At 37.2% G+C, this 25,542-nt stretch overlaps 1 protein-coding gene across 7 annotated transcripts in view; it reads right to left on the minus strand.

Moving 5' to 3' along the window:
* The window catches only part of LCORL (ligand dependent nuclear receptor corepressor like), a 73,067-nt gene that overhangs the window by 30,674 nt on the left and 16,851 nt on the right, over positions 1-25,542 (minus strand). For all 7 annotated transcript variants that reach the window (XM_042811715.1, XM_042811712.1, XM_042811711.1 and 4 more), the window contains exons 2-5: positions 18,142-18,207; positions 10,653-10,732; positions 10,272-10,401; positions 4,918-5,172 (exon numbers count right to left, since the gene is read on the minus strand). In XM_042811715.1, the coding sequence (XP_042667649.1) occupies positions 4,918-5,172; positions 10,272-10,401; positions 10,653-10,732; positions 18,142-18,207 (531 nt within the window). The remainder of the gene's footprint in view (positions 1-4,917; positions 5,173-10,271; positions 10,402-10,652; positions 10,733-18,141; positions 18,208-25,542) is intronic.

Below are 25,542 nucleotides of genomic sequence, written 5' to 3' on the forward strand. Positions count from 1 at the left end.
TCAAATAAGATCTACAGAATTACTTCCACTCGTTAGCTAAAAACATGACAATTACCAAGACAGTACTCATTAACAATTATGAAAAATTAGATAATACAGACAAATTGCTACAAGTTTTTCAGGTCTGCTCCTCTTGGTATTCCAATGAAATTCTTTACGCTGTAAATCAGACCATTTTGAACTTCAAAGAAATGACTTCAGCACCGCCTTGTTGACTTCTCAGCATCACATCACCAGGTACAAAAATACCAAGGTATACTAATCTTCTTCAAAATAAACAGGAGAGCAATATCTTGAGTCTCCTCTAAACTAGCAAGGTTAGAGAAGCAGACAAAATAGGCCTTTATTGGAACCTTTGAGTTCCCACCGTACATATTTCTACACTCATTTTAGCAAATATCTAATTTTCTGGGTTTCAGGAAATCTCTCACAAGTTATCTATCTAAAGTCAGATGATCTACTCTACTCAGTCCTCTCACTCCAGACATATCAGAAACTCCACTCCTAGAACAGGAGAACACATCAGCCTGGCCACCACCTCACTGCATGCCTCTCTTACTGTCCCAGCAACTGCCAGACCTCTTCTTGACTACTGTCTTCACAATCTGGCCTCGGATCTGTTTGCTGGGAAGCTGCATAAGGCCTTTTTTTGAACCCACTGACACTGTCCACCTCACACCAGTTCCAGATGTTTACAATTAACTGTGCAAACGAAGCTCCTTATCCATTGTTTTTTTTTTTTTTCTTCTTATAAGCTTCAGAAAACTATTTGTAAGAGCTCAAACTTTTATTAACTACTAATTTATTATTATATTATTAATTTTGTTATTTATTATTTTTTGTTAACTACCACCTTGACTAGCCAAATTTTGCCCACCTGATATGTAATTTTATAAAGCAAAACACTGGCACATGGAAAGTGTATGACTCTACATGGAGTGCATATGGCAAAGTGGTGGTGGCTGTGGGGCTGAGCTGCAGAGGTAACCACTCTGAGGAGAGATAAGGGCTGCCCCATTGCAGTCAGTCATAGCTAATTCCAGTCAGCTTCAACAAATTCACTGCAGGGCAAAGCTGAGCCCAACCTAGCTGGTGGCTCCCTGTGGCAAAACAAATTTAAGAAAGGACAATAAACATGGGACAAAAAGAAAGAGGGAACTAAAAGGATGAGAAACAGTAAAGGGAACCCCAACTGCAGAGAAAAAACGAGGAAGGAGGAACCACAGGGAGAAACCCCTATGTACTGATTATGAATCCCATCCCCCATTTTTTTTGAATGGGTAACATCAAAATGGTAAAGGGATAGGCTTGCAAAAGAATCAGGAGTGAAAGGTAGCAAGGGAAAAGGTTGAGAAAAGGTATTCATGTTAATGTATTTGTTTTGTTTTCTGGTACCTGAATTAGCAATTAAATTACTGCCTAGTCTTACAAATATCTAATTTCACCTACGACAAGTCTTAGATTAGTCCACGATGGTAAAACAATCCTTACTTTAACTCTTTTTTCCTGTTCTTATTCCTCCCCCTTTGCTGCTGAAAAGGAAGCAAATGAACGACTGACTGGAAGTTTAGCTGCTACCACTATTGACAGCCAAAGAAGAAATGGAATCCCGAACCCTGTCCCTAGATTCACCTTTTCGTATAAAATTATTACACTCTGCTTCTTGAATACATTTTGCAGTTTACACAATTTATTTTTTTGAACCGTAGTATGCATACCTTCAAAAAGCACAGTATTTTTCCCCAATATATACTATAAGAACAGTGTATCAAAATAATAAATATAACACCATCATCTTTCTTTTTAAGTGTTTGGAATTGTTTCAGTATGATTCAATGTAGCAATCAAGAAACCAGTCTCTCTGGCTCTGTATTTTCAGAGAGATGCCACAAACTTAGCTGTTGCACTCCTCTTTGGCCTGTAGAGGAGCTGCTGCTGAAGTAGCTGGACCTGGGATGAGGTAATACCTGGCATTGCCTCACAGAGGCCATCCCTAAAGCTCTCTCGTTATGAAAAGTGCCACGTAAACCCAATACAAGAGGTTCTGGCAATAAGGAGTGCTGGAAGTGGCAAACCTGAATATTAAGAGAGTTCTTCAGAGACAGGCTGCAGATAGCCAAGGAAGGTAAGAAACTTTGAGGTCAAGGTAGATTCTGCCCTTGAGGATACCTGAATGACCTTTTCTCAGTACTGAACACTTGGATCTGGAAGCAAGTGCTTCTTGTGATCTGGAAAATAAAGCCTAAAATTTCCTCACGAATCCAATAATCATTTCCATAATAAAGGAAAAAGACCTGCATTTGTTATAAGATCTGCAATTTTAAGGAATGCTTAATTTAAAAAAAAATCAACCTGAAGTCTTTATGTTTTAGATTATTTCCTGCTTCACAAGAGAGACAGAATTCAAATTGAAAAGATTTTAACTTTTCAGCTTTTTTTTTTTTTTTTTTTTTTTTTTGAGAAATGTAGAGATTTGAACTTCCTACCCTGTTACTGTCATTTCATTTGGAAATTAAAATAAACAAATAGTAAGAGCACCAAGATCATAAAAAAATTCTAGAAAGGGAACATATAATGGTACTGTATTTATGAGTGTACTGACTGAAGAAAGAGTTTTATGTTATCTGCTAACTTTTTAAAATAACTGAATTAAAAGACGAAAGCTTTAATCAATTTCATAACACTACCCAAAGAGCAGTATAATATGAGAGCTGCTCTGGAAGTAATGCCTCCTGTCTGATTATGTTGGCTCACCAGGTCAGAGGTGCATGGTGGTGGTATGGCTGCATAGAAGTTCCTTCTAATACTCCACTAAATTTTGTGCATCTGTGCAACAGATGGCAGCAGAAAGGCAGTCTGACAAAGTAGTATCTGACACAGAAGTGTGTATGAAGCAAAGGTGCATAATTGAATTCATCTGTGTGGAAAAAAATGGCACCCACTGACGTCCATCAATGCTTGCTGAACGTTGATGGAGCCTGAACAGTGGATGTGAGCACAGTGAGGTGGTGGGTGGTGCGTTTCAGCAGTGGTGACAACGGGTCACCCCCACTGGTGCAAATTTTTATGAACGTGCCATGAAGGTTCTTGTTCATCACTAGTAAAAATGCATAGCTAACAGTGGTGACTATGTTGAAATCTAGTAGTTGAGAATGTGCTCTCTCAAATATTGTCATTGTGCTCTTTGTATCTGTTGTAGCTTCCATGCGAATAAATAGGTGGCATTACTCTCAGGGCATCCACCGTATTAGTTCTTAGAATTAAATCACTGTACAGTACCACAGAAAAGCTGGTCCAAGTTGATAATACAAATGCCAGCAGAATTTGGGCAGTATCTCAAATTTCAAAGTTCTCTACTGTAAGCATGTAACATTTCTGTACCTTCAGGCTGTCTTCAGTAAAAGAATAATAATACATGAGAAGGAGGTAGAATGATTTATAGACATTTACAACACCTAACTGAAATAGCTGTTCAGCAGCCACTGCATCTAGAACATAATAAAAACAGGTTGCCTTTTTCCATCTTGATCTTTTTTTGCTTGTGTTAATGTCACCACCACTACAGTGGAAAGTTAAGACAGTCCTAAAATAATATGCTTATAGAAAAATGAAAGTGCAATACAACTTCCTAGGTAGATTAGATGGCTCAAAACATTTTTCCTTCTAGTTCTGTTTTGATATTTCCTCTTCTTTCAGTAGCTTTAAACTTCATAGCAAGATTAACATCTATAAAGTTCTCCAAACACAAGCCAAGCAACTATTTATTTCAGCCTCAGATGTTTTGTTTGAAGATACATAATTCTAAACGCTCTGAAGACACATTTTCTCAGGATTCATCTGTACAAGATAAATTTGTGTCCAAATCCAGACATGAGCTAGCCTCTGCTGACCACACAAAATAAATGCAAGAATTCTGCAATTCCTTAAAGGTCCTACAGTCAAAGAAAAAGGATGCTTAAATTTCATCTAGAATAAGCATGTTCAGCAAGGTAGGTCTGTGGTCAAAACCTTTCATTTTTTTAAATGATATACCATCATATTGAAGTCTGTATACACACATAAAACCTTAATTCTACAACTCTATCTTTGTTTAACTTGCAGTATGTTACATGACACATGGGTTCACTTTCCTCTGTAGTATGCAGTACAACTGGATTAACATGGACCCCTGTATTTGTCAGAGACTAGCTGACTTTGCCAGTGTTCTCAGTTGCACGTGATAGTCACAATCCCTCCTGAAAACTGCTGCTACTCCAAATCAAGCTCAAAGTCCAAAGCATTCCTGTGATTTTATCATCCGTTTTGGATGACAATATTCCTCAAGGCAAGAGAAGATATTGTTTCCTATTTATAAATGATAATGAGTAGCCTAATTTTTCTTGCTTTATTCTCAACAAAGTTGTACTGATCTGTAAGTATTAGGTCTTAAGTACAGAAAATTCCTCTTTCCATCATTCTAACCTGCCTGTACTTAATCAGTGTTGAAGGATTAAATGGTCAGAATGAACTCTGTTCTCTAAAGTTATACTCTTTAGAGTTATATGTTCTCTAAAATCATATTCTCTCTTTCCTCAGAAAATCCTTCAACAAAATCTTGAGCTACTGTTACCCTCAACAGCCACAAGTGAGACGACTAAGTGCTCTAACGCTGAGAAATTCCCTTGCTACATTTAAAGGCACACACTACAAAACTAGGATATTTACCACCAAATACATAGTATGAAAAAATGCTTTTAAAACGGCTTTTTATTTAATCAATTAAAATAATTTCTTTTTTCTTATGGACTCATCGCTATGCTGGAAAGTGAAAACATTATTTGGTACTTTTCAAAAAAAACTTTTTATTTTTGAAGTAGAAAGATACAATAAGGTAGTAAGTAACATGAAAATACGGATAAACAGATAAGAGATATTTACCTTGCTGAGTATTCTGTTCTTGAGTTCGATTCACAGTGAGGTCTAGAGGGCTTTCCTGCTCTTCCTGAAGGGAGTTTTCCGTTTGGTTCATTTGGATACTTTTACATATCAGACTCGGTTCAAATGATGAACCATTTCTGTTCTCTTGAATTTTGCTACTTTTTGAAATGTACTCAATTGCAAACTGGCGGATCATTTTTTTCATCAATTCCTGAGCAACTAGGGGAATGTTAGGATCACAGTTCTGAGGAAGATCTAGAAGAGAAAAGAACAACAACAGAAGCAACAGATGTATTAAGAACAATGAAAATACTTTCCTTGAAAAGAACATTTCACATAAGCACAGTAAATATGTGCAATGATTTCACATGCATAATTAAGATGCCTAGCAAATTCTTCCTACGAGTATTCCTTACTGGTCATTTGGAAGAGCATGTCTGACAGGCATCAGTAAAGTATGATTATAATGAGAAGCTACTTTCAAAAAACAACTAAAACTACATATATAATTTAAAAATGCAATTCTACAAATTAGTTTTTATATCACACAGAAGTTTGATGGTCTTGAAAGGTCTCATATAAGTGGTAATATTACAAGCAATTGAATTTTAAAATAACCTTCCTTTGTTATTTTCTAAGTGCTAACAACTGAATTATTTGGGAGAAAAAAACATTTTTTCCTGTTCTAAATTATATACAAACTGTGTAGAAATGCATTCATATAACAGTCCCACAGAAAAAAAGCAACAAAAAAACAGTGTTTCAGGTTTATTCTAAACACCAGGAAAGTGCTGCAAAGCTGTGAAGCATTACAAATACACATATTTGGTCTGCTGACACAGACAACTGATCCAAGATGACTCCTGCCAATGCCTTTTGGTCTGCTTTTGCAAGGTAAGTTGGAACTTCTCGATTTTCAAAGACTGAGTATATGCTAGACAATTTATTTTCAAGAGACCATATGCAAGGTATGAATTACAAAAGTCTGCTTTTGGTTGAAGGCCTATCTTCTGACACTCCTTCAACCGAAACTCTACCAAAATTTATAAAACTTAATAGGAGTTTCTGGAAATTCTAAGTGCTGGAGAATATGTGCAAGAAATATTTCCCAATCATATAACACTCAGACACAGGCGTTCTTCATTTATTGGTATTTTCTGATTCCTGCATAATGCATCCACTAAATGTTCAAGTAGCATTTGGTCTTCATGAGAATTAATTATTATCTAGGAACAAGAGCATCTGCCTAAAGCCAGTAATTCCACTGTCAAGTGGAGAAAATTACTGATCAACAACTCAGCTTAAAACAAACAACCAAAAAGTATGAAATAAAAGCAGGTAAAAACCTGTAATTTTAAGTTCAGTTTAAAGCTTCACTACACCTCACTATACTTTGCTACGATCTTTAACTAATCATACAATATTTGAAAAGGCAATTTAGTGTGTTCTGGGAGAAGTACTAGACCTCGGAGCTTAAGTCTCACTAGCAAATATTTCTTAATTATTATCAGCAGATGGCACCAGATATACTTTATAGGAACAAAAAGTTTTAAGATGTTTTTATCAGGAATCACAATTATAGCTACTTTTAAGTTTTAAATCAGTATGTCTATATCTACTAATAGGACATGGGGGAATGGCTTTAAATTAAAAGATGGGAAATTTGGGTTAGATGTTAGGAAGAAATTCTTTACTCAGAGAATCATGGGATACTGGAACAGGATGTCCAGGGTAGTTGTGGATGCCCCATCCTTAAAGACACTCATGAGCAGGCTGGATGGGGTCCTGTGCATCCAGGATCTAGTGGGTGGGGGAGGGGGAGGGGGGGGGGGAGGGGTTGGAGGCAAATGATCTCTAAGGTCCCTTCTAAGTTAAGCCATTCTATGATTCTACTTCTGCTTAAGCTTCCATTTTTCAGACAGAAGGCTTATATCACAAGGCAGCCACATTTATTCCACTGATTGCATGTGCACATGCAAATACCCAGCAGAAGAGTTGCTAAGAAGCTGGAGTAAAAGCTAGGTCTGATGTCCCACTAGTTTCTCTCAGAACTTTTTATACCCTCCTAATATAAAATACAGATGTGTCACTTAGTCTTCCCTTATGCTATAGCCTAGTAATTTCTGTTTTTGATTTTGTCAAGAGTCTAGCCAAAATACAAGTGAAGGCAGTAGTAAAGATGATATAATTATGACTAATTGTAATGATTTATTTTGATTGAAAGCTCACACTTAGGATGAAAGCTTCCTCAGTTAGTGTACCTTAAATAACTTGTAGCTACTCAAATCTGTATTCTACAGCAGTTTGCCTATCAATGTTTTCTGTACACATTGCAGCTCTTCCTGTTTCACAAAAATGAATGACCCCACATTAACAGCCAAACTGTCCCAGCAACATCCTTGTTTCCACATATAAACTTGCCCAGCACACTGTAAAATCACCAGCAGGTTAAAAAGCAATACAGCCGTTTAGTTTTTACCACATCTCATAATCAGTTTAGTCAGCTTGACTGATCAACAAACAGAAGGACAAAAAAAAAGATGTATTTTCATGCAACTTAAAGCTGGCAGCAAATGACTTGGACAAGTGCGCTAGAGAAAAAACCGTCTACATGGCCAGGCCCAGAAAGCAGTGGTGATGAAGTTAAATCCAGTTGGTATTAGCAGTGTTCCCCAGGGGACAATACTGGGACTGTCCCTTTGTCCCTGTGCTATATCTTTACTGATGATCTAAATGAGGAGAATTGAGCGCACCCTCAGTTTTCAGATGACATCAAGCTGGGGGGCAGAATTGACCTGTCTGAGGGTAGGAAGGTCCTACAGAGGGATCTGAATAGGCTGGATTGATGCTGAGGCCCATAGTACGAGCTTCAGTAAGACCAGAAGTGGGGTCCTGCACTTTGGTCACAACAACCCCAAGTAATGCTACAGACCTGTGACAGAGCAGCTGGCAAGCTGCACAGAACAAAAAGAGCTGGGGGTGTTAGGCCAGCTGAACATGAACCAGCACTGCACCCAGGAGGCCGAGAAGGCCAACAGCACCCTGGCTCGTGTAAGAAATAACATAATCAGCAGGCCTAAGGATGCGATCATCCCTTTGCATCGTCTCTGGTGAGGTTGTACCTCAAGTACTGTCTTCAGTTTTGAGCTACTTACTAAAAGAAAGACCCCGGAGTGCATCCAGAGAAGGGCAACAAAGCTAGTGAGAGATCTGGAGCACAAGTCTTATGAGAAGCAGCTGAGGGAACTGGGATTGTTTACCCTGAAGAAGAGAAGGCTTAAGGGAGACTTTACTGCTGTCTACAACTACCTGAAAGTAGGCTGCAGTGAAGTGGGGGTTGGTCTCTTCTCCCAGGTTAACTAGAGATAGGATAAGAGGTAACAGCCTTAAGTTATGTGGGGCTGGTTCAGGTTGGATATTAGGAAAAACTTCATTGGAAAATGATGCCCAGGGAAGTAGTAGAGTCATTACACCTGGAGGTTTTTAAGAAAAGGGTATGTGTGGCACTTAGGGACACAGGTTTAATGAGTGGGGTGGTGATGGGTTGGCATTTGGACAAGCTGATTGTGGAGGTCTTCTCCAATCTTAAATATAACCAGTCAAAGAATCATTAAATGAAAAGCTTATCTTACTTACAACACCCAATGGACAAAGAACAATGATATACTTAGGAAGAAAGCATCTGGTTTTCAGATATCTAACTTAGAGGCATGGTGCATGAGCGGTAGGTAGCTGATGGCCCTTGGTTTGTTTAGACCAGAGAAAAGGAAATTGAGAGGGAACCTCATGTTAGCCTACAACTTCCTCATGAGGGGAGTGGAGGGACAGGCCCTGACCTCTTCTCTCTGGCAACAGCAATAGGATCCAGCATAGAGCTGTGCCATGGAAATGTCAAGTTGGGTATTAGGAAAAGGTTATTCACCAAGAGGTGAATAAGAGAATAAGAGAAGAGGTGTAACTGCTGGGAACTGAAACAGGCTGCAGGGCAGGGACACAGTACCAAGGCTACCAGAATTCTAGAAGAGTTTGGACAATGAAATACGGCTTGGTTTAGGTGTGGTCCAGTATGGATCTGGTAGCCGAATTCCATGATTTCTGTGGGTCCCTTCCAACTTGGGATATTCTATGAATTAATTGCAATTAATGCAATTGAATTAATGCAAATGAATCAATGCAAAACTTAAAGCAAGTAATGCTGGAAAAACACTGTGCAACAAGAGACCAAGAAAAGGAAGTAGAAATTTAAAGAAATACCTACCAAGGGAGATACCATATAAACTGGTTCCTTGATTAGATTATAATAAAAGTTCCAGAAACACAGAGGTGATAATATTTTATTTCAAATGGAAAATAACCAATTTTAAGTAAAGCCAAGGAACAAAGACGGACTCAAAATGCTGCTGCACTCCATCCAAATTTCTTTTAATTCATAAGTAAATTATAGGCTGAACAGGTATGCCCTGCACAGAAAAAGATTATACCCATCCCGGGTTCAAAGGCATAGTAATCTCCTGGTACAGGAAAGTAAAGGGGATAAATTTAACTACTTCCCCTCACTTCCCTCCCCCCACTTGTGCATAAGAGTTACTGACTTGCTCTACTTCTTTGATAAAGCAAAGGAGAGCTGTAATACTCACCTATTTTGGTATTCAAGTACACTTACTAGACCCCCAATAAAACCATGTAAAGCAGATGATGAGTGAACCTGCAGTCACATTCCTTACACAGAAGCTTCAGGAAGAAAATGAGTACTTTTACTTCTCTCAGTAGTGACTAGCTTACTGGAAAGTAATCTACATGAACCAGCTTCTACATGAACTAAAAAAAAAAAAAAATACACTTGCCAACAGCCAAAGAATGAGAGCAGACAAGGAAAGAAAGCGCTTCTAAACATTGTTTCAGCATTAAGTTTCAAATACAAACTTGAATGCATTGAAAGTTGCAACTCTGAAAAGAATATCCCAAATACTATTTCATAATTTGTAAGACACATTCTCTCACTTAAAAGAGAGTTTCCCTGTTGTGAAGCAAAAGCAATTTAGTGCTTAAGAATTCCAGAGAACAGCAGAGTTGCCATAGAAAGAGACAATTAGCTCATAGGAAAGAAAGATAATGAACACAATCCAGGAGAAAAAAAGACAAGGCAACAAAACTTAAAACAATGGCAAGTTAGAAGAGAAGTAGTGCTTGATTTGCTGATATTGAATCAAGTAAAGACTGGGGAAAAATAAAGAACAAAGAGAAATAGAGCTCAGTAGATTAATAAAAGAACTTCAGAATCAAAGTGAAATGGAAATTATTCAATTTTTCCAGATGCAAGTTATCTCTTAATAGAAAAGACATGCTTTCATTACCTTTCTTTCGAAAGAGTGCATTTAGATAGTTTTCTGCTTGGCATTCAATCTTATCAGTGTTGGACTGGCCCTGAGATGAAAATTCCTCTGTAGGCGTTGACTGTGAAGAACCAATAACTGATGCACGATCCTAAAAGGCATATGAGAATTATAAAGTCTTTCAGAAGATAGTTTGTTGATAGTACAACATATAATTAAATTATTGAGCTATGAAATAACAAACCACTAAAAATAACTTTACTTACTTCCACTCATAGCTAAACTATCTTGAGTCAAAATGCATTGTTAACTTACTTGCAAAATTCAGTTCTCCGATTCCTATTCTTACACTGAAAATTAGGGGGGGGGGGGGGAAATCATACTAAATATGTTCATACTTACACTGACTGTTTCTTTGTGTAAATTACAAAAGGAACATTTCTCATCCATAGACCAGTCAGTTAGCTCTTCTGGCTCACAGTCTTAAAAGAAGGAAAAGAAGCTAGATGTTTTAAAGATGTAAAAGTGAATTCAGAGAACAACATCTAACAATTCTGTGAACTAAGTTTTCATCGTGACCTACTACACATTTATTGGTAAAACGTAGTTAATAGTACGTAGTTCTTTGGGTATTTTTGAAGTTTAGTCTAGCTTATATGGCCCATTATTCAAACCACATTTCCTAAAATGAAAGGTACATAAGTTGCTCTGAACCTAATGCCTCCTATTTATTCGCATGGAAGCTACAACAGATACAAAGAGCACAATGACAATATTTGAGAGAGCACATTCTCAGCTACTAGATTTCAACATAGTCACCACTGTTAGCTATGCATTTTTACTAGTGATGAACAAGAACCTTCATGGCACGTTCATAAAAATTTGCACCAGTGGGGGTGACCCGTTGTCACCACTGCTGAAACGCACCACCCACCACCTCACTGTGCTCACATCCACTGTTCAGGCTCCATCAACGTTCAGCAAGCATTGATGGACGTCAGTGGGTGCCATTTTTTTCCACACAGATGAATTCAATTATGCACCTTTGCTTCATATACACTTCTGTGTCAGATACTACTTTGTCAGACTGCCTTTCTGCTGCCATCTGTTGCACAGATGCACAAAATTTAGTGGAGTATTAGAAGGAACATTTAACTTCTATGCAGCCATACCACCACCATGCACCTCTGACCTGGTGAGCCAACATAATCAGACAGGAGGCATTACTTCCAGAGCATCCTTCATAAATTCATACGTTTCAGTTGTACTACAGTTATCCCAGGTATCTGAGTACAGTAAATTAAGCTCTGAATCTCAGTCTTATTATTTTTAATGAAAGACTGCAAACCTTTATCAAACTAAGCTAGAAACTAGGATAGATCCCTCACCATTTGAGAAACATGTATTGTATTGAAATATATTTTATCCTGTGTCACCCCTACAAATAAATCAAAACCCTACACTCATTTGAATTTATTTGCTTATTCTGACTCAAACATAAATAACATAAGTTATCAGAAGGCCTACATTACTATTGAGCAAATACAGGACTTAAACAGATCAGAATGGAAACGCATCATCTACTTTCCTTAATCGTGTTACTAAGCTCCATTTCAAGTTAGCTTTCTATCACACACTCTTTTCTTCACAAATCACCAATCACTGACGATTTTCCAAAATTGACTGCTCTGAAAATCTTCCAGTTTCTTGTTTAAATTCACTCATAGCAATTCCAGACTGCATTTGTGGCAGCACAGTTCTTACATCCAAACAATTATCACTTGTGGGTATCTGGTATCTTGACATACAGGTAATAGCATCATCCCCCCCCCTTACACTTCATTTTGCTAGGCTAGTTTAGTCCACTCAGTCTTCTCTCATGGTACTCAGCCCTATTTTCTCTGCATTGTTGCTACTTGGTCTCCTGTTTCCTGAACACAGGTGGCCATGTTTTCAAGATAATGCTTTCCTTTTACATTTATAACAGCCTTTCCTACAGCATCCTAGTTGTGCATAAATCTTGATCATAGTTACATCACTTTGAAAGGTGAATATTAATTTAACTAGAAGAACAAGGTCTTTCACCACGCCAGTCATTTCTGCTTTATGTGCTTATAGCTTAAAAATATACTTGTTTTCTACTTTCATAGTAGAACTACTTTCTTTACGCTGTGGTAGATTGACCCAGGCTGGTTGCCAGAACTCCAAACTCATCACTCTCATTTTCCCTCCTCAGCAGGTTAGAGGGGAAAAACAAGATAGAAAAATTCCTGGATCAAGATTAAAAAACTCACAAGTCAAGACTAATGCAGGAAGATCACTTACCAAGTACTGTCACAGGCACAAGACTCAACTTGGAGAAAGTAAATTTAATTTACTGCCATTCGAAACAGATTTCCATAATGAAAAAAAAAAGGCAAAACTAAACACCCTTCCCCACCATCTTTACAGTCAGTCCTTCGTTCCTGACTCTTATCTCCTCCCCAGCTCCAAAAGTGGAAGGAACATATGGATCTTGAAGTCCCCATCAGTTCATAAGAATTCTCCGCTCTTCTTCCCCCTCCCATTTTCCCCATTTTCAGCACGCAATCCCTTCCACAGGCTACAGGCCTTCATCAACTCTTCCAGTGTGGATTGTTCTTAATGGCTGCAGTTCAAGAAGTGCTCTAGTGTGGGGCCTTAGCACAGGGCACAGTCCTTCAAAATAAGACTGCTCCAGCATGGGTTCCCCACAGGCCACATTTTCTTCCAGAAAAACTGCTCCTGGGTGAGCTCTCCAAGGGCTGTAGTTTCTTTCAGGGCACATCCATCTGCTGTGGCGTAAGGCCTTCCTTGGACTGGAGCACTGATATCATCTCTGGTGTGGTTGTCCAAGTGCTCCAGATTATTTCCCCAGGTGGTACCCTCCCCAGGCTACTGCAAGGGAATCTCTGCCCCAATACCTGGAATACCTTCTCTCTCTCTCCTTCTCTGACATTGGTGTCTCAAAAACGTTTCTCATGTTCCTTCCCCCTGCCCACATTCCTCTCTCATGAATGCTGTACAGTTTTGTTGGCAGTGGTTTTATTTTCGTTTTCTTCTGTTAACTCTCCCAAATATCTTATCACAGAGGGACCACCAGAAATAAAATTAACCCAAAAGAAAATGAGGGTCCTATGTTGAATTTGAACATAATTAGTTTAAAAATAAAAATTCTGAGGTAATAGTGTAAGCTTCATTCTCAAATACGAACGTAAAGCAGAATTCTGCATTAAAAATCTGCTGGTTTGCATTCCTGGAAATACAGAGCAATTTTGATATGTTGGAGAAAGAATTGATCATAAAAAAAAAAAAGACAGGATTTTCCTGACTGTACAGTAAGAACAATGTTAATCTCAACACTCCTGACTGGTAGAGCTATTCATTCAGCATGTCTGCTTATAAAAAACTGATGCACGCTACACTTTCATTAACAAATACATGTTTTCATAGCTCTCCCTGCATCCACAATAGGACTACTTACGAATGTTGAGATTGTGAGTGTAACTCCAGGACAAATTTTATAGTTATCAGAGAAATTCTTTGGACTAGAAATTTTCAAGTTCCACTATTAAAAGTCCAATTGGAGAGCAATCCCAGTGCGTCAGCAAACAGGCAAGACCTGAGAAGCATCAGCTCTGCATGGCACTAAATTTATGCAAAAAAGACTAACTCATGTTAATGTAATGTATCAGGAACCCAGTGAGCTAAAGAAAAATGCCAAGAGAATAAGAACTCAAAAATATATAGGTAATGGATCAATTCTGAACTTCTGTAATACAAGTACTTTGAAATTGAGTAAAAAGATAAGAACAATTGTTATAACTTTTTAAAAGAGTGGTTAAAAACCACAGTACTGATGAAAAGACAAAGGCTAAAGGATCTGTCAGAGATTGTCTCAAACACTCAAGTCATATTTTAGAAAAAAATAACATGAGAAATAAAGGGAAGAAAGAGGCTCTTTGCAGTAACAAAAATATTTCAAACTGTCCTCCTAGACATCTTCCTTCAGAGCTTCATCTTACTGCAGAGTTTTTCAGCAGTTGCACAGCAATGCGTGCATTCATACTTCTCTTCTGGTGCAGGAAATTAAAAAAAAGAACCAACTAATGTTTTTCTTTACACATAGGCTGTTATTAATGATACATCAGTAACAGATGTAGGCTCAGGGCAACTTGATTTCACATCTCACAAGTGGCTTTTGAAAGATACCTTCAGAAATGTCTTACTCCTCACCTCAGACCAGTGCTTTTCTGAGAGAAAAAAAGGCAAACATAGGCAACTGCTGCAGTGTTTGTCGATACATCAAATGCCAGGCATATGACTGTCTTAGGTCATGGGAGAAAACATACTGATGTCAGTACTAGTTTTTAACTACAGATAGACAATCATACTCTTAGAAAGACCAGAGGCACAGATAGCCTTTTGGCTACATACAACTTTGGGGGAGAGAATAAGGTTGAACTTTCTTTATGCTGCTTGGTGTCAGCCAATAAAGACTTGGCAACAACTTAGAAAACTAGCCAGCCCTTGAGCAAAAGCTGCAAAGAGCATTTTAATGCTAAGCATGGTTCAGATTACTACTTCAAACCAATGCCATTAAGTTCAAAGCCGCTAAATCTATTTCCTTTCTTAAATAAAATATTGATCTTTGACAAAACTATCACCTATTTTCAATTAAGTCACTTAAATCTTTGTTTCCCTCAAATTTTTTTCCTCAGTCACATGGAATTAAGCAAATTAACAGATGTGTAGTACTAAAACAGCTTTCATATTTACCTCTTAAATATTAAATTGTCTACTAAGTCTGAAAAGAGTATATAAAAACAACTTTGCATTTTCCATGTTTTTTGCATTACAGTGTCACAATTATTACAGCTGTCACAATTACAAACAAATCCTTTTTTTTTTTTAAAAAAAAAATGCTATTTTCATTAGTAAGTACATTAAATAACCGAGGTGCTGATTGTGTTACTACTTTTTATCATGAAGCCCTGACTACAACTAAAGATTCATGCTTCTAACAGAAGTCTTCAGTACTTTACTTCCACTATGAATAAATATTCAGGAATTCAAGGGAAAAAAAAAAAATAATGCAGTACACCCTCAAAATTATTGGTCTTTTTTTTTGAGAGCTGCTTTTTCACACTGCACAATAATGTGTTCTCTCTGTCTATAACAGAATCCTCTCCTTCCAAATCTCATCCAAAATCTCAGAACACAAACCCAAAATAAGAAACACACACATAACAGAAGAAAAGCTAACATTTCAGCTCAATATCCATATATAGAATGTAAAGAGTAACAAATTACATGTGAATCTATTTAGCAGAACATGGGGGTAAGCAAACAATTAGGAAGACCTAATACCAAGATACGCACTGGACAGTTTTGCAACTAGAAGACAAGCTATTAAAGCAGATAAGAGGAGGAAAAAAAAGAAAAAGATGATGATGAGTAATGAAGGTGATGATAATTATTCATGCAAATACAAGTCCTACACATATAATGTGAAAGAATTTTAGGATAACGATGAAAATCCTTCCCTCTTCAGGTAGCTATCTGTTATCACGAATGGCCTGGATTAACCTGGATATTTAGTAAAATAATTTCTAAGGTTTACAAGGTATTTTCCTTGAAAAGTAAGAAAAATAAACCAGTAAAACTAAAATCTACATCTGAAAGTTGTCATGGTAATTTATTTTATTTCAGCAGATCCTCGCATATTTTCAGGTTAGTAAGATATCTGATTTCTTGATCTCCACTCAAAGAAACATACCTTCCTGGTAGAGAGGCATAATGCTGCGTATACATAGTACTGGTACAGCGCTCATGACAAACAAAATAGACAACTTATAGGACATAGTGACTTCGGAATGTTGCTGAGCCTAAAAATGTGCATTTTGTTCTTTATACCAGCCATATTTTTAAAATAAGGCAAATCCAGTTTGTCTCAGTTTCTTTATCGTTAAAACGGAAAATCTGTATTTGTATACTGACAGGGAAGATCTGTTGTCAATCTTACACAAAACTGCTGCATTAGACTTTACAACACAATTCTGATGACAATTTAGAAACAGACCTGCATCCTATAAGGTCAATGTCTACCACATTTAAGGAGCACAGCAATCTCTTTCGGACTGTTATAGTATCTATATGTATAAGAAAATGAATAAAAAGGAATAAGGTAAGGAGGGCACCCTATAATCATCTATGTCTTCTGCAGTTGCTTCAGAACTGAAAACAGCTTTACAGGTGTGTCAGACATATAGGAAAAAGCTTTAACTGTCCAAAAAAAAAAAAAAAAAAAAGAACAAGACAAACGGAAATATTACTGGCAAATGCGGTGGGGAATGGGGAATAACTTTCAACAGATTACATTTTAGATTAACATGAACTTTATCTGCAGGATGAAAAAAAAAAAAACTAGTAAGCCAAAGATCCTCTGTAAACAATGGACACCACAGATCACCTTAAGTGGAAGGTCACAAGAAATCTTCAACAACATGAGGTTAATAAGTATTTCCCATAAGAAGTGAAGCAACGGACATGAAGCAACTCTAAAGCAGTAACTTAACACTTTACAGTTGACTATTGGGCTCTTCTAGCTGTAACACTTATGTCCTGGTCAGTGCTTTGTCTTCTTATGCAAAACCCCAAGAATACCCTGAATTTTCTTTCAAACTGTAAACCTTTTAACGCAAGAAAATAAAACTTTAATAACTGATCAATATGAAGCCTACCACATAACAACACATTAGAATTAGAACCAAACCAAAAATACTGTACACTAAGATTAACACTGCCCTCTTCACTTTCCAGAGTAACATGCTTGTTTTTAAACACACTAGATGGAAATACTAATCCAGAAAATAAGCTTTAGCCCAATTCTACACATGTGTTTTTCAGAGTCTAACTAGAGGCATGCCTAACTTTATAAATGACAGAAAATTAATCTTAAAATAGCAGTGAAATAATGTTTTGAAGTTCTTCCCCTTCCTTGAAAGTATTGTGCATATGATACAGGCCAAGGAACTTATGCAATACAGAGACAACAAAACCAGAGCCATGTTAAAGCAATCGTTCCAAACCTGCTCTAAGCAAACATACACAGTATGTAACTCTCCACCTCTTGTGCTACCAGCACATGAAGTATAAACTTCATAAACTACATTACCAAACAATAAAACTATCAGAAATTAAATTGAACATTTTGAAAGCTTATAACAAAGAAGCTTTTTTTAAAAACTATGGAAATTATTTCAACAAAACATTTATTTCAAAATTTCAAGGCTATTTAGTGCTAGATTCTCATCCTTGGCTTTTGTTAAAAACTGATTAAATACTTAGCTAAACACCTAGATGTTATTAACACTCCAACACCAAACTCACATGAAATAAGGACAGATATTGCACAAGAGTGGAAAAAAAAAATATATATATATATTAATTTTAATAAATTTTAAGATTTGAGTAATAGAAAAAGCAAATTAGAGTTCATAATCTTCCCTTTTCCAATTAATGTTAGTAGAGAAGTCAAGCTGGTCTAAAAGATGTCCAGAGAATGAAACCAGAGATGAAATATTCCAGAAAAGTAAAACACTCATGAGAGCCACTCGGGAAAGCTTTACTAATCCAAAATTTCACTGCATATACAACCCAAGTACTTTCAAATTGGGTTTTGCCTCTGCACAGTACTGACATGAACGTGAAGAAAAATACATTAGAAAGAAAAACAACTGGAGATTTCCTGCTTCTTTTTTTTTTTTTTTTTTTTTTTTTGTTTGTTAAAGAAATACATATTTTAGAGTACTTCTAGCTAAAAGAAAAACTTGCAAATAAAGATCATTGAACTAAAAGTTGGCCCATTTACCTTCAAATAAACTGAGGTCTCTTCGTAGCCTTGGTCCATAAAGCCCTTCTAAAATACTTTCAAAACCTGGAAACAAACATTTAGAACAGTGAATTAAATGTTTATTTTAAAAGGAAAGCAAATTTGAGAAAACTAACATCAAATACTCTCAAATCCCACGAGCAATTTCAAAAATTGTTAAATTTATCATATACATATTCCTGCTGCGACTGTTCAACAGGATTAGAAGATAAACACAAGACAAGGCAACTGCCATCTGCACACAGTCAGCCTATTAAGCCATGCCCCAACAACCTCATTAGACTTAAAATAACTGCCACAGAATCTTAAAGGTGGGAAGATTAACCTCATAGCTCTACACAAGTGAAGCCTTTCTAACACTGTGAATTAGAAATTGGAAGAACAGAGCGGGAAGGGATAGGACTGCAAAAATTAGAAACATCTTGCTTAGACTCACTAACATCACACTATCTCAGAAGGCCAGTATTCCTAAAAATGTATTTAAAAACTTCTGCTTCTGATGTTACAGAAGTTCTCTGCAGTTCTAAGTATCTGTACAAAAACCTTTTAAAATTGAGGATTAGATAAATCCAATTATTTTCCAGATTGTCCAGCTATTCTGTTCTAGGTACTTTGTAAAATCACATCCTGCAGCAGTGGAGAGGAGCAAATCAACTAACAAACAAAAAAGCCATCCCCCACACAACAAAACAGGACAACTGATGAAATACAGTGAAAAACTGTATCTCATTATCAACATAAGTATAATTCAAAACGTAAACAGTTTTCAAGTGCCTCCTCTTCTATAGACTTCTGTATAATAAGCCTATTTTCAGCTAAGAGGATAATTCAAAGCAGCATTTGAAGGTTCATGTTCTCCATACTTGGGACTTGGCGGCTGCCCATATCAAAGATGGAGCTACATTCTAGCACTTTACAAGAGTATTTTATCACCCTACTACAAAAAGAGATATCCTTGAGAAAAAACTGCCTATCAGCAGAGAACTGACAGACTTTATTATAAGTCTGCTCAACATTTGTGATGCCCTCTATCACCAGCAATATTTACACTGCTTTAGACTGTATGCGTGTTGGTGTGAGGAGTGTTGTATTTGGTAACAGAGGAGGAATAAATATCCACTGTACCATTAGTAGTCTTAAATAATATATTAAAACTCTAACATAAATGAGAGAATTTTGCTTAACACACAGGAGCTGCTCAGTCAGAAAGGTCACACTTGCATTCAAGGGTACCTTTCAGATTTTGCATAACTCCACGTTTTCATACATGAATTATATATTATTAAATTCAACTGAATGCAATTATACTTTCAATAATCCCATGATTTGAGATATAAGTGTTTATTTCTATCTTAGATGTCTTTTTTTTTTTTTTTTCTCAATTTCTCAATTTTTTTTTTTTTATTAATATAGTCCCCAAGAATTAGAAAGCAAAATTCCAAGGCCCAAATGAACGCTCAAAATTTTACTGAAATATCATCCACTGAATCAGTGATTCAGTGCAATATAAATTCAAATCATTCTAGAGCTTGGAGAACATGCCTTACAAGGAGGCTGTTTATAGTCTCCTGTACTGAGGACTCCACATCTGGATGCAGTACTCCAGGTGAGTCCTCACCAGCACAGAGCAGATGGGCAGGATCACCTCCCTTGCCCTGCTGGCCACATTTCTTTCAATGCAGCCCAGGATACGGTTGGCTTTCTGGGCTGCAAGGGCACATTGCTGACACGTGTCCAGCTTGCCATCCACCAGTACTCCAGGTCCTTTTTGCAAGGCTGCGCTCTACCATTTCATCTCCCATCTTGTACTGACTGGGGGTTGCCACAACCCAGATGTGAGACCTTGTTTGTGGCTTTGCTGAATCTCACCAGGTTCTCCCAAGCCCTGATGTTTAAGCCTGTCTAGGTCATTCTGGATGGCATCCCATCTCTCAGCTGCATAACCAAACCACACAGACTGATATCATCCACAAACCTCACAACATAGTCTTTTCCTGGCCTTATTCCCAAATTCTCCCAGAAAAGATATATTCCACTCCTACTTCAGGCAGTTCTCAGCTGCCTGAAGGATTCAGGAGGATTTAAGGGAGCTCCTTTCCCAGTCTGTTTACATATCTGGGACTGTCTTTACTAAAACTCAACACATGCACTTGGCCTTGTTGGACTCATTAGGTTGACATAGGCTCACTTCTTGAGCTTGTTCAGGTTCCTATTTATCAAAATTTCAATTTAGCCTAAACAGAAAAAAACCAAAACATTTTGGCTTCTCATACAGCTGCTGCTGAATATCTGCCAGGACCATTTTATAAAGTGCAATCATTTGACATCACGATTTTCAATAAAACTTTCATTGGAAGTGAAAGCAGCTGATTTAGCAGTCTTCAAAAGCCTGAAGGGCCTGCAGACAGAAGTCAGAGATACACTTTGCTCACACACCTGCATCTCACCAAATACTCAAAAATAAAAAAGCTGTTCCATGTTCATTTTACAGGTGTTTTCATAAGCATCTCTTGGTGGCTGGTTGCTTTCCTAACTTCAAACTGCCTTATGCACGTAGTGCTAATTTATCATAGACACTATTCGACTCCAAACTGAAGAGAAGCACAGATCTTTATTATTTTGCAATGCTTGATTATGCCAATTTAATTCCATCTACCTCTTAACCAATTTGTTACTTGGCATCTTGTATCTTCATCTAAAAAGAGTATCAGTTCTATTCACTGTTTGACAACTTTTATGATTCAAGTCAGGTCACCTCAACAGTTTTCATAAGCAGAAGTTTATGATACTGCCGGTCTTCTCATGGAAGAACATTTTCATAGTTTACTTTCCTAAACAAAGTTGCCAACTTCCTTTTCAAGCAGTTTCCCCCCACTCTGCTTATGATCACCTTCTACCAAATCTGCTGCATTGCTGCTAGGATAAGGTCTTCCAAGACAAAGCAGGCTTAAACTGTGAGTTGAAGCAACAGATAGAGGTGCTGAAAAGGCCCAGAGATGAGGAACAGGAGAGGAGGAACAAGTGCTGCTAGGTTTGGCATCTAAGCCCAGTCCACACGTCCACTACCAATGCCACTAAAAGGAAGCAGTGGCTGGTTGTGGTTGCAGACCTCTTTGTAAGTGGGATGAAGACTTCCACATGCATACAGACGTGTCATCTCTGAAGGCGTGCTGCTTGCCCAGAGCCCAGACCTAAGGATGTTGCTGGAAGATTTTCCAGTTCACTTGACTACTGCAATATTACCTACTGCTCATCTACACAACCACCCATGGTGGTGTCAAGGGAGATCTTCAGATCATAGTTAACTGCAGGGGTTCTGGTACAATAGTGAAGTACACTGGAGCCCTGGTGTTGACCAAGGCTAAAGGCTTTGACAGGAGAAACTTCCAGCAAATAAGCACACAACCATCTCGCTGCAGGCAGGACTTCAGCTTTCACGGCAGTAAGATTGTCTCTGAGAAAGAAAGAATTCATTTGGTAAATGAAATCATCACTGCCAACAGGCTTGCCTGATAAAGAGGGCTTCCAGGAAGCAGAAGAATGGCAGAGAGGGTAAAAGCACCAAACAGCATGAAGTGCCAGAAGCAAGGACACCATGAATAGCATCTCACAACTGAGACTGGAAGCACATTTTCAACAAATGTATTTGAATGACTCAGTCTAAGCATCAGGAGAACATCCAAGAAGATTACATGTGATAAAATGAAGCTGACATTTGAGTACCATTTTCAAACACACCACTTGGCAGGTCTGAAGTTGGAAAGATAATTACTATACAGCTGCGAAAGAACAGTAGTATGTGCACAGGATACTTTACTATATTAAAATGTTTCTGATAGATTTGGTATTTTCCACATCATACTCATTTCTGGATTGCCCTAGTCTTGCTTATTATCATATTAACTCCAGTATTTTGATCTGTTCTTTTCAAGACAGATTCCATTTTATAACAGCAGATATTTCCATTCATCCTTTTCATCCTTGACACTCATTTCCTCACAAGCCTTTTTTTTTTTTTCCCCCTTTTTCTTTCCATTTGTATGTTTCTGCTTTGGCAGTAATTTAAATCTATGTCTTCAGCTGCAAGGGTGGCTTTTTAGGGGTGGTGATAGTGATGAAGATAACTTTGAGACATTTGAACAACAACAACAGATTAAGTTTTAGTAAAAAAATTCCGCCTTTTTCCTTGCTCTCCTCCTTCATGCTAGCAGACGTAAACACTAAACCTCAACAAAGAGTCTCACAAGGCCTAGGCAAACTACAGGCCAAGCAAGGTTTATTGAAGTGTTTGTCTACAGTCATTTTTAACAGTCACCAGTAACCCATGTAACTAGCTACACCACTGTAGCCATAGAGGAGGAAAGGGAGCAGTAAAGGAAACACCTATAATTCAAGTTATACCCACGTAGATTGTCTTACATTAAGTTATCAGAAAAACCCTTCCTTGATATTTGTTTCCCTCCCCACTATCCCCCCAACCTCCCCAGTCTGCTGCAGCTTTTTCAAGTTTAGGAAAATCTAAATAAATGAACTGATAAGCCTTCAGTGAAAATATTTCTAAATACATTCACTTTTGATATCCTTTCCCACCCAAGGGCTATTGAACTCTTATCTCTGGATACATAATAGTAATCATCGATGAACATCAATTTCTTAGAAAAAAATTAAACTCAAGAGAGACATATTGAACAGTTTTGCTCATCTGATTCATGTGTACTGCTCCATTTTTCACCTTAATGTTGAAGAGTTACTTATTGGAAGAGGCAATTTAGTTGTTAGTTGTTTCCTAACTATGCATTTAGAAAACGCTGGATGAACTTAAATTCTGCCTATTCCCTTCTTCTCCAACACATTCTCATTTAGGTACAGAATGGACAAGATTGCTGCACACTGATTTGAAGGACAGGAGCATTCATGCATGTTTTCATTTACTACAATGAAACAAGACTTTCAGCTTCGAGCACTACAGCCTCTGGAGACACCACAGGATCTCAAGTTTCTTTAAAACACACTTTTGTTAACCCACCTTGCAATATACAATTCTATTTGCTTTGTTATCTTCATAAGTTTAATGCATCTAAAAACTATGACCCAGCTTCCACCTTCCTCCACTTAGTGGCTTACAATACTAGGAATCACAACTGAAGTATGGTTTTACTAAAATCCAAATTCCTACTTTATTTGGCTTCTTAATTAAAATAAATAAATAAATCATACCTCACCTCTCTTACAGTTTAAGAAGAAATATGCTGTTAAATAACATGTTTCAGATAAGGAATATTGCTGTAGATAACTCTGAGCTCTTTTATTTAATATTCTAAGGTAACCAAAGGAAAACGTAAAGGAAAAACAAATGCACTTTCTACACAGCATGGGGTTTCATACAGTAATGCTGCTTTTAAAAGAAAAATACATTAAGATTCATTTAAAACTGATTTTAAATAACCACGTTTTTTTTTAACCGCTAGGGGACTAAAAATGAACAAATGATCTTTAAAGTGTAATTGGAAAAATCCAAAGAATAGGATTACATTTAATGAGATTGCACAGAGTGTACAATACCACCAGACAGCACTGAAAAGAAACTTCCTTCTCATTGTTTAGTATGTAACAGAGGTATTATTACACCTAGTTGTAATCAAGCCAGTTTAACATAAGATTCCTGCTTCTGAATTATCTTCCTTTGAGCCTGGGAATATTGCTTTCATGAAAGTTCTGTTCCCATGTGGAAGTTGTACAACAGATCCCGTGTTTTGAGAAGGTGTTTCTTCATCTATGATGACTGCACAAGGAGTCTCAGAAACCAGAACCACACTGGGAAGAAATTATGGACATGTAAGGATGAAAAGACAGGCCCTGCATACTCCAGCCTACTGTGTGACCCAATAACCTCCTGAACTGCTTAGCCTTCTTTCTCCCACACACTTTTATGTCAATAGCAGTAACTCTATGGTTTGTACAGTACCGTGCCATACAGTTCACGCAAAAACTTTCACTAGTCAATGCTGATGTTACTATCAATAATAATAAAACACAATCTGTATAGAAATATTTCTGCAATTGAAAACGTGAAGCTTGGTTTTTCTAGTATCAGATCCAACATTTTTCCCTTTGCAATTTGTTTCTTTGCTTAGCTGTAAGTGATCCCTCCTGGTTATTAATACATTAGCTGCAGCATCAAATTGCAGTTATACTTGTCCCCACTGTGCAGTTTCACAACTGCGTAGAATTCAGAGGTGTATCTGAATGATGTGCTGTGGTTTGCATTAATAACGTATCATTGATTTAATCAAGTTTAAATAGAGGCAGAATCTGCATCTTTAGTCTTGTCAGGAATTAGAATTTTTGTTTGCTTTTGAAAAGTACTCCAGGCAGACAGAGCACCAACTTCCTCGGTCTCTGAATGACTCATTTCTGGTTCTCTACAAGTTCTATCTTCAATACTTAAAAATACAGATGCAAGAATAGAAATAAATACTGTTTTGGCTTACTTAATGGCAAAGAAGTCATCTGCCTTTCTTACAAGTTATCTTTTTGACAAGCAAGGGGCTTAGAGCTCATATTCACTCATCTTTTTATTTCTAGTCGTATCAAGTTACAGCTTTCTAAGCAAATGCCTGCATTTTACAGGTGCTGCTTGCACTTCATGTTCCAACATACTGGATAATGCGCTGTGCTGGTTTCTCAGAAAAATGGTTACCTAATTAAGTCTGGATTTTGTTGGTATGCTTGTCTCCAAATAAAGGAATAGTCTTCTGTTTCTTAAATCCCTTAAAAATGTGTGCTCCTTAATCACCCATCACCAAATTCCTCTTGTACATCAGACCATCTGATTGATTCAGAAAGCATTTTGAGTTTTTTGTAGCACCAATTTAAGTTTTTGAAAAGCATCAAGTAGTTATTAATCTCTTTCTCTATTACACCTAGTGATCTTTACCTCATTAGGATACCAGCAGCAGTTCTCTTACAACTTGTTATAAAGGAGAGTATTCTACAAAGTTATTTTCATATTTTATAAAAGCAAGCAAGGAATTTAAGGGAGTAACTTAAATTTGACATTAACATCTGTCAATTTCTTCTAGAGGTCAGCAGCTGCTCCCACCCTCCCAAGCTACAGATAGGTTCATATATTTACTCCTCACATATAGACATTACTTAAAAAAAAAAAAAAGAGATTAATTCTGCTGTAACAAGAATTTGGAAAGAATCTACCAGGTTATAAAACCATTGAGGTTTCAAGTTAAAAAAAGGAAAAACACCACCATTTTTGCTATTTATACAAATTGGAAGAAAAAAAATGGAACTAGGCTGCTGGCAAAATACCCCAGATCATGACTACAGAAGCAAAAACGAGTGATTTTTGAAATTGAAAGGTTATTC

This window comes from Centrocercus urophasianus, unplaced genomic scaffold (assembly GCF_019232065.1).
Source record: "Centrocercus urophasianus isolate 14NV4802_14NV808 unplaced genomic scaffold, USGS_Curo_1.0 seq_13, whole genome shotgun sequence".
Taxonomy (NCBI): Eukaryota; Metazoa; Chordata; class Aves; order Galliformes; family Phasianidae; genus Centrocercus; species Centrocercus urophasianus.